This window comes from Triticum urartu, chromosome 1A, assembly GCF_056163025.1.
Source record: "Triticum urartu cultivar PI428250 chromosome 1A, HENAU_Tu73, whole genome shotgun sequence".
Lineage (NCBI taxonomy): Eukaryota > Viridiplantae > Streptophyta > Magnoliopsida > Poales > Poaceae > Triticum > Triticum urartu.
The window spans coordinates 48,921,482-48,931,944 of record NC_141873.1 but is presented as its reverse complement, the minus strand read 5'-3'; the positions used below and the strand labels follow the sequence as shown (position 1 = coordinate 48,931,944).

General features: G+C 33.8%; 1 protein-coding gene across 1 annotated transcript; it reads left to right on the top strand.

Moving 5' to 3' along the window:
• The first annotated feature begins 2,274 nt into the window (after nucleotides 1-2,274).
• Nucleotides 2,275-6,202, top strand: LOC147989880 (protein neprosin-like). The gene is made up of 6 exons (XM_087517296.1): nucleotides 2,275-2,393; nucleotides 2,496-2,594; nucleotides 2,717-2,896; nucleotides 4,312-4,365; nucleotides 5,015-5,161; nucleotides 5,754-6,202. The coding sequence occupies exons 1-6, from the start codon at nucleotides 2,304-2,306 to the stop codon at nucleotides 6,108-6,110; spliced, it is 927 nt and encodes a 308-aa protein (XP_087373422.1). The 5' UTR covers nucleotides 2,275-2,303; the 3' UTR covers nucleotides 6,111-6,202.
• The last annotated feature ends 4,261 nt before the right edge of the window (nucleotides 6,203-10,463 follow it).

Below are 10,463 nucleotides of genomic sequence, written 5' to 3'. Positions count from 1 at the left end.
ACATCATCGACCATCTCTTCAGGCGATGTCAATAGATCACTTCCGGATATACTTGCCAAAAAATGATATATGGGACTAAGAGTATTCAAGGTACAAACTTCTACAGAAACATGCTAAATTTTTTTGTTCTCTTGGGAGGAAAACAAACATGGAATTTTTGTATCACTCTATTCCATATTAAAGTGCCAAAATTAGTTAATGAAATTATAACAACCTGGAGTCAAACTAGTGGATATTAAACAAAAATAGAGTTGTGGTGTCATAGAGAATTCCAAGTATGTACCACACAAAAGTATAGTCTGCAGAGAGGTAAACATTGTAGGTTCATGGTACCTATTAAGTATACAATGTATTTTTGATGATTTGAGTAGCATGCTGAGAAATAGTACATGTGAATCACTACACTTTGTAGATTGGAATTAGTTTGGGAAATGATCCAATCACATAATTATTCCTAGATTTTAACATATATTCATGGGATAATTAATTTTATGCCCCTAGTTGTGTCCCACCAAGCTGTTTTACCTCTAATTTTCAAAAGCCATCGGTTTTGTCCAAGTCTCTTCGCTCCTCTTATGCTTTTGCCCTTTGACCGTTTGAATGTCACTTTGAAAACTTCATAACAAATTCATAGTAAATAATAAAATGCAAATAAGATACCAAAATGTTTGGAAAAACATCATCTATATTTCAATATCATTTGCACTCATGACAAAAGTTTTGCAAAGTGCCCATCCAAGTATTAGCTCTTATGATTCCACCATGAATAGTAAAATATGGAAAAAAATCAAAAAATTCAAAAATAAATTTGGTGGCAAATAATGACAAATGTTTTAAGTGCTTGCCAAGTTTCATCAGGGAATGACATTCATGGAACTCGTGGCAAAAAAACAACCTATTTTGGAGTGCTGATTTTTTGCCACGACTTCCACGAATGTCATTCCCTGATGAAACTTGGCAAGTAGTTGAAACATTTATCATTATTTTGCACCAAATTTATTTTTGAATTGTTTTCAGATTTTACTTTTCATGGTGGTATCATAAGAGCTAAAACTTGGATGGGCACTTTCCAACACTTTTGTCATGAATGCAGATGACATTGACATATTGATGTTTTTCTGAACATTTTGGTATATTATTTGCATTTTTCTGATTTAGTATGAATTTGTTATGAAGTTTTAAAGTGACTATCAAACAGTCGAAGGGCAAAAGCATAAGAGGAGCAAAGAGACTTGGACAGAACCATTGGCTTTTGGAAATTAGGGGTAAAATAGCCGAGTGGGACACAACTAGGGTAATAAAACTAATTATTCATATGTTCTTTATCACAGGAAAATTTTCTGATGATTAGCATGTCCAGCTTTACAGAGTTAGTGGTGATCCAAAACCAGCGGGTTACTTACCAAAGTCCTTCATTCCATAACTTATAAGTAAACATGTGGAGATAAGTTTTGGTGGCTATGTGTCTCAACGATTTGTATATTATGTATTTGTACCTATCTTATGTGATCTTTGTATATGACTAGGATATATGCTCTTAATTTCACACTTAACTCATTTTCCAACAAGATTTTAGTTTGAAATAAACATATTATTTATTATTATTGGTTCATATTAGGCGATATTCTTTAATTGTACTAGATGCTTCCTGCACATGTTGCGAGGATTTTTTGCACTATATTTTAATTAGATTTGGTTGTATTGAACATGAATATTGGTTTAATACTATGAGAACTAAAATTGAAATTACAAATTATTTATTAGTTATTATATTATGGAAAAATATTTATTAAATATACATAGAATAACAAAGTGGAAATTATCTAGCATGTTTGCATGTTGAGGTGAGTTCTTTCCTAGGCATCACTGCAGTTGATGTTTGTCTTTTCTCATGCATGTTGCATCGTGAGGTGGCATGTGTGCATGTTGAGAGAACTACATTTGTGAGGGCTAGCTATTTCATATAGAAGATATGGCTATGTATTTATTCTTTTCCTAAAATCTTAGATTTTTATTTTACGGAATTTATTTTTATATATCTTATGTGTTTATTGTACATGACTAGGATATAAATGCACCTCATTAATTTCATCATTGAATATTTGACTTTCAAGCAAGATTGTGTTAGAACTAAATCCTTCATATTATATATTTTTCCATTATGATCATGCTTTAAATGCCTGTCACTAATTGTCCTCACCAAATCCTATAGGAACCACGACATTTCATACTATTAAAGGCGGCCTCAATGAAAGGCACATCGCTACATCAACACTTGTGTTTCTCCTTTGGCTTTGAGGTAGATGGGTAGTTCTCTTCAACATATTGTGTTGTTTGTTGTATTGCTTCTTGCTAATACACTCACAACACAATGCTTTCCTTCCATTGAAGAGGTAAAAGATATACTTTAGTTATCTATTGATAATGCAATACATACCTCGCATAATGCTTTACTTGCTTTCATGTTTTTTCTTCCTCTTGTCAACAATTTGAAGCAAGGAAACTCAACAGTGCCATGGCCCTCTGATGTTGCTCCGGATCTCATCTTTCCAAATCAAAATCTTACCTCAAATGAAACTTCAATAATCACTTATGTGAGTGAGTAATATGTGTTTCTTAAGTGAACTTAGCGCCTGTGAGAATTTTTTACCCATCATCTACATCCTGAAAGATGCAAACTACTCACAATAAGGTCATGTAAATTACATCTTGACAGTACTCAATTCATACATGGTACCCAGAAGGTGGCAAGGATCACTATTATGGTGTGGAGGCCACAATAGATGTTTACAACCATGATTTACAACTTGGACAATCAAGTGCAGCAATGATTTCAATTATAAATAGAGGAGATGGAAAACCATCTTCGCTCAGCGGGATTCAATTTGGGTGGCATGTAAGTTACATGATTTGGAGAGCAGTATGTATATTAGTTCCACTATATAAAAAATATTACTAGTCATAAATATAATATTGGATCTCATGCACATGTTGTGTATAACTCCCATAAGAATTGTTTCGATTCTCTTTCAAATTCCACATGGGTGGACAATTTTCTCTAAGATCTTATCAATATTTACTATATTAGTAGTTGATAGCCACTTAAGTTATGTGTACACAATTATTGTGGATGGGAAACATAATATACATACACCCCATGTACATAGAATTCATCAAGCATATGTAGCTAGAAATTTCATTTATACCAATACATTATTTATTTTACTCCAATTCGTTACTACTTTGATTATCTATTCATTAATTTACAAGATATTCTTGGTTCCTTCCTTCCCATCCTTAGTTTAGGAAAGTGGGTATATTTTTATTTTATCAATTTTGGGAACTTCTAAACAAAGGATGTCTTTCATGGTAAATGAAGTTCCTACAATGTAGTTATGTGGTTCCAAACTTCCCACCACATAGACCATAGTATAATAAACCTTAAAGTGTGTTAATTAGCTCTTCTTTGACATCGTCATGATCTCTCTCCCTCTACCTATCTCTCTCTCTCTCTCTCTAATTATTCATCATCGATACACATGTATAGCTTTATCTAATTATTTGTCATGTAGGATACACATGGATAGACAAGTATTAATTCATGGATACACATGTATAAATTTCTCTAATTTCTATCAGTTCCATGTTAAGTAGCAAGTTAAGAAAACAATGTGCCTAAAGATTATAGGAACAAAATACGGGGTGAATTATGGGATGCAGTTTTCAAACATCGTATCATGGATACACATGTATAACTTTATCTAATTATTCATCATCCAAAAAATATTATATGTGAATTCCCTTGGTTAATTTCCTCTTATAAAAAATTGATATTTGTGTATTAAACACATTTTCAGTTGTTTTGGGGGAGCAATTTTTTCTTTCCAATTGCAACAATTGACTCCTGGAATGTTAGTGTTAGGTACATTTTCTAGATTCCAAAGAACCGCTTGACATGATACATTTCTCTTGTACAACATCATAGTTTGAAATGTTGTGCTTTGAGCTAGAGTATGTTAAGCATTGTGCACACACAAAATGTTGCATAAGCGTAACCTAACAGCTAGCAACCAAGCTTCTTAACGGTTATCATGCATCCTCTTGATCGACTATGGATTTATCTTGAACACTTTTCTCGTTGATTGTAGTTTTATTTGCAAGGATCCCTTTTCTACCTAATTTATTTGATTTCCAATTATCTGGAATCTTGTATTTGTATAGTAATATATACGGTTGAAACATATATATGAGTAAGGATGGATGGATGGATTGTTTTCTTTATCTATGCTAACACTACAACATGTTGTCTAGATTTTCCCATGGCTGTACAAGGATTCACACACTCATTTCTACACGTCTTGGATTGTAAGTTTTCTCTTTTTAAACTCTATAAGATACATTATTCATGATATTTGTTAAAAAAAAATAGAAGTGTTACATGCAAGGAATTATGTGTGGTTGAAAAAACTACAAAGTTTTCAATTTCTATTACTAGAAACTAACAATATTGTATTTGCAAGCATGCACATACCTGATAAACAAGCATTCATGGTAATACTTTATTTGAGGTGTGGTATAAGTTATGTCTGAAATAATATGCATCCAATAATTTGCCATATAATGCAATCCACTTGTTCGTATAATGGTGTTGGTTAGGAATTGCCACATTCTCAGCATGCAACTTTTACCATTAACTTTTATTTTGTGTAACTATAAAATTATATCATCCATTAATATTTTCATGATAAATCTATTTAGTAGAACTATTTAACTATACAAATATAAATATTGATTTGACATGTATTTACAAACAGAGGTGCTAATATATTTAGATGTCATCATTACCATATACCATGAACGAGAACTTTGTGGAGTAGGTCTCTGTCTCTAGGCTCGTAGCCTTGGGCATGGACATGGGCTTCTTAAGAATACTTAATTATACATTGTGTAAAACATAAATACCTGTGTGGTACTGTGAACTTTGTAGCACATTTTAATTATATTGCAATGTCAGAGTGGTGGATCTTCTAGCAAGGGTTGTTGGAACATGAAATGCCCTGGCTATCACAAGACATCATCGAGGATAGCTCCAGGCCAGGTCATCAGTCCACTTTCACGTATCAATGGCAACAAATCATATATCACACTAAGAATATTCAAGGTACATACTTTTTCATCCAGCATTCTAGATTTTTTATTTGGTCTCTTGGGAGGAAAGGGTTTATCTAGATGTGCAAGCTTGTGATGGCATAGTAGCATTAGCTTTGGAAAGGGGCCTACCATTGAAATATGCTTAGACTAGAACAAGTAATCATCGTATATAATATACGGTGCAGGAAGAATGCTATTCTTTGTTTGGAAAATCATATATGTATATTTAAGCTAACTCTTACACACTAGTCCTTATCTTACCAAAAAATGATGGCTTTGTTTTTGTGTAGTTCCTAATGATTGCCATTGTTATCTCTCTCTCTCTCTCTGTGTGTGTGCGCGCGGGCGCGCGCGCGCATACACGTGCTCGCGCACGCGCATAATTAGGAGACTATATTGTGCGAAACTATATTTTAGAAAAATATAATGTTATAACCTCAACCTTGCTAAAAAATATTAATTTTATAATTACTAGTCAAAGATTTAGAAGTTTGATTAAGTTTTCTAGGATGTTAGTATATCATGTATGTGGGATGGTAGAAGTATCTCCTATACATAAGAACAAAGATAGTGTGTACTAACATGTCGATCAATACATGTAGGAACAATCTTCAGGTGATTGGCAGATCCATGTGGGAGCTAATAGTGGGCATCCAAAACCCGTGGGTTACTTCCCTAAATCCTTGATTATAGGACTCATAGATAAACCCGTGGAGATAAGCTTCGGTGGCTATGTCAAGCATAGGAAATCACGACCAAGTCCTCCAATGGGAAGTGGCTATGTTTTCGAAACCGGCAGGGCTGCATCCTTCGGTATACTCAAGCTTATCGATGCACAGGGTATTGATCATAACATCGTTGCAGATCTTCCATCTTCTACTGATGGAAAAGGTTGCTATACTCCTTCAAAAATAAAGTGGGCACAGTTCTTTTATGGGGGGCCTAGTTGTGCTGATTAACTATGTGATATTTCACTTATGTACTTCAAAGGCTAAAAAATAATCAAGAAAGGAGTGTTCATCATGTCCTCACTACAAATTTAAATTCCCAACTGTAGTACATACCATGCAATCTCTAGCTTGTATAAAAAACTTATGGGGTGGTTTTTCCAACCATTGTGTGAGATAGATCACTAATCTCTAGCGAATCGGAGGCAAACACAAAAGGTCAACGAGATAAGTAATATGTGTGATAGTTTTTTGTAGGCCCACCAAGGATCCTGTATTCACATGTTGTTTGGGTTTCTATAGTTCCTATCCATCCAAAGTTTCTCATCTATTGCAGTCACCAGTGAAAGTATTGCACATTAGGCGTTCGAATGGTTAGTGAAATATTTTAAAGGGGAAGGACAAATTCTTGCCAAAATCCATGCCCTCAACAATCGAATGGTTGCGTGATGTGGTTGTATGTTTTTTCGGCGAGAAACATTCTTGGATTTCTCTCATTTGGGTCTTCGTGTTTGAATCTTTTTGTCCTTTTACTTGTTCACTATAACTAGGTGTTTAGAATTTTATTGACTTGACTTTGGCAATTTTACTACATAGTCACAAGGCAAAGTATCCGGTGCTCCCAGCCTTGGGGTACTCCCGGTGCTCCAATGTCAAAAAAACATTTATTTAATGTTTCAAAAAAATCCTAAAAAATTGTGAATGTTCACAATGAATATGACTACAAGGCCTAGAAATTTTAGGTCCAAACTCGAAACACACATTGAGAAACAAAAAGGTGAAATCTAGCATGAATAGTGTAAAGAAGAGACAAAAGCAACATTGACACTATTCAGATCTGGATTTCTCTTTTTTGTTTATCAATGTACATTTTGATTTTGGACCTAAAATCTTTAGGGAATGTGGTGACATTCTTTGTGACTTTGTGAGACTTATCATGTTTGTCGTAAATAGATGGACAATTGATCACCATCGACGATGATACAAAGAGGAAAAGTGACAACACACTACGGGTGCATGATAGTTTGTTTCTTCCGTTGCAACGCACGGTCGTCTTTTTTTAGAAGAACACAGCCATGTTTTCTAGCCCGTACATAATGCGCTACAGGAACACAGCCATGTTTTCTACTATTGCTTTCTGCAACTGGCGCACACCATTCGATCAGAATGGGCCGGCCAATCTAAGCACGTAGCGAGCAAGCTCGTCCTAGTTTTTGGAAGCTTTTAAAAATTGCCCAATACGGTCAGTTTTCCCCCTTTTCGTTTCTAGTGTTTCTAGACCGCTTTTCTATGTTTTATTTGGTTTTTTTGTGTTTTAATTTATTGTTATCTTTCGTCTTTCATTTCTTTTCTATAGACGGAGCACAAATTCGGAAACTTTTTAAAAATCCATGACATTTTCCTTAAGTTTGTGAACTTTCTCAAATTCTTGAACTTTTTTCTCAATTTTTCATGACTTTTTTCAAATTATCGAAACTTTGTTTCAATTCGATGAATATTTATCAAATTCGTGAACATTGTTTCAATTCGAGGAACATTTAACAAATTAATGATGAGCAGCTACAACCTATAGTAGTATAGAAATGGCACATAAAAACATGTACGAACTGATTTAGTAAAAAGGAAAGGCTAGGTGGAGTATGTAAGAATATAAATTATGACAAAGCATTGAAAACTTAATCTTCTTTTAGGGGTACTGAAAGGGCATCATTATGTCTCGCGTTCAGCGAGTCGAGGCTTCCGACTCGCTGAAGCGCGCGAACATATGGGCCGGCCCAGCTTCAAGGGTACTAGACTACCTCATTTTTTCTTTTTTCACATTTTTATTTCTTTTCTGATTTCATTATTTATTTTATATACACTTTGAAATATTCTAAATATATATATGTATATATATCACAAATATATATTTAACATAATATTTTGAAAATGTTAATCATGCATTTGAAAAATGTCGAACAAGTATTTAAAAAATGTTGAACAAGTATTTGAAAAAAATATTGAACAAGCATTTGGAAAAATGTTGATCATGTATATAAAAATGTTGAACAAATATTTTAAAAAAATTGAAAAACTATTTTAAAAATATTGAACAAGTATTTAAAAAATGTTGAACAAGTATTTGAAAAAAGGTTGATCATGTGTCTAAAAATATTTAATAAGTATTTTAAAAATGTTTAACATGTATATAAAAATATTGAACAAGTATTTAAAAATTGTTGTACAAGTTTTGGAAAAATGTTAGATGTATAATATAAAAATGAATAAATGTAGAATAATAATCAAAAGAACAAAGAAACCAAAAAAGGAAAAAAGAAATGAAAAAATATGAAGAAACAAAGTGTGAAAAGAATGAAAAAATGGAGAAGAAAAAATAAAACAAAACGAAAAAAAGAAATAAAACTCAAAGAAAACTGGCTTGAATCGCCTCAAGTACGACACGCACCCAACTTATCACCAACATGACTTGGGCGGAGTGGTAGCCCTTTTCCTCAGCTCTTTTTCTTACTATATGAGTGCCCGAATGGGTCGGCCCAATACGATGCCGGGAGAGGAAAAACCCTCAGCAAGAATAGCCTCTTGTCTGGAATTTCCTATTGGACGCACGATGCGTCAAAGTGTCAACCTATCGCACACCCCTTGTTCGTAGTTGGGCCGGCCCTTTCTCCAGTTTTCTTTTCTCCAGCGACCGGTTCTGTTTCTTCTCCTCCAAATTCTTCGCCACTATTCATGCTCCTTCTCCTGCGTCTTCTCTCTCAGGCGGAAGATGGATCTTTCTCTTCTCCTGCCGATCTTTCTCCTCTTCACTAGGCTTTTAGGCGGCGAGGTGATTCTTTTCTCCTCCTCTATGGTTTCCTTTTGAGGTAAATACACTAGAGGTGCCTCAACTTGTTCTGCACGGTCAGTTTAGTGCCTAAAGTTGCAAAATACATGAAATTGGTGCTTAAACTTGTCCGGCTGTGCAAATACGGTGCCACCTTCTGTATCTGGGCGTATGCTCTGCCCACGTGGTGTGACAACCCCACATGTCAGTTGCAGAGAGCGGGGAACATGCTGGGTGGCCTGTGCTTAAGATTGTTTTTGCAAGAAACTCCTCATATTTAATTTAATCACGTAGGAAAAACCTGTGTCAGTATAAGCGTATGACAGACAAAAATTAAAGAAAACGTGTGAGTCCACGCCAAACTCTGTTGAATAGGCAATCATGAAGTCGAACTGTACATATTGCGTTGTTATGCAAAAGGTAATTCTTCTATAAAAATATAAAGGGGGCACTTGCCTCTGTGATCTCGCCTTTTTTGTAACTTTGCAACACGGGCATATTGTGCCCGTTTTTTGAACTTCAAAGAAACGGATTTTTACAGTGCAAAAAATTCTGAATTTTTTTATATGTGCACATATAGAAGTGTAATACATCGTGTGAATTTTCATCAAAATCTGTGCTTGTATGTGAGAGATAAGAAAAAGACAAATACATGCAAAAATCAGCTCTCTTTTTCGCCGGATTTTTGTCTTTATTGCAGAGTATAATATAACATCATTTCAGACGAAATTTGACAGTTACTTATAGCACATGCATATGTTTTTGTCAAATAAATAAATAAATGGTAACTTTTAAGTGACGGTTTTTACCCTTTCAGAAAAAAGTGCTCAGTGGCCACGGTGCTCCAAAAATCCGTTGTGGTCGCTATGTACCTCTTCAAGCGATTTTGTTTCCATATGGCGCTCGTATAGGTCCACACAAGTTTTATTTTTACCTTTTCAAGTTCGTGGTTATAATTTTTTTACTATTTTAAAAAATAAATGTTCGAAAACAAGTAAAAACTTCCATAAACTTAGAAGAAAGTTTTAGTGCATTTGAAAAATGTTCAACATGTTTTTGGAAAAGTTTTCACATGTATTAACAAATTATAAGTGTTTTTGAAAAATATTTGCCATGCATTAAAAATGACAATGTGTATTTTACAAAAGGCTCAACATGTTTTTAGAAAATGTTCAACGCTTATTAAAATTGTTTTGAATATCCTTATATTTCTACAAACATGGTTGACATGTTTGGATACATTGTAGAATTTAATATTATTAGAAAATAATTTTTTAATACATGTTGAATAGTTTACAAAATACAAAGTTGTCAAATTTTTAATAATTGGGTATTCTAGAAATAGAGTGAAGATACACAATAATTGTGTGTGCTTCTGGTGCAGAATGAAGATATATGAATTTACACAATAGTATTTAATATGGGTTCAACTATTTAAATCAACATAAATTTCTGAAAAAGTTCATTTCACCTCTTCAAAATACACACAAAAAGAAAAAAAAGATTTGAAAATACAAAGTAATTTAATATTGGTAATTATT

Coding starts and splice junctions, on each gene's coding strand:
- LOC147989880 (XM_087517296.1), top strand. CDS start 2,304: ATGGGTAGTTCTCTTCAACATATTGTGTTGTTTGTTGTATTGCTTCTT. Junction 2,595..2,716: donor AAACTTCAATAATCACTTAT/GTGAGTGAGTAA, acceptor ACATCTTGACAG/TACTCAATTCATACATGGTA. Junction 4,366..5,014: donor ATTTCTACACGTCTTGGATT/GTAAGTTTTCTC, acceptor TTGCAATGTCAG/AGTGGTGGATCTTCTAGCAA.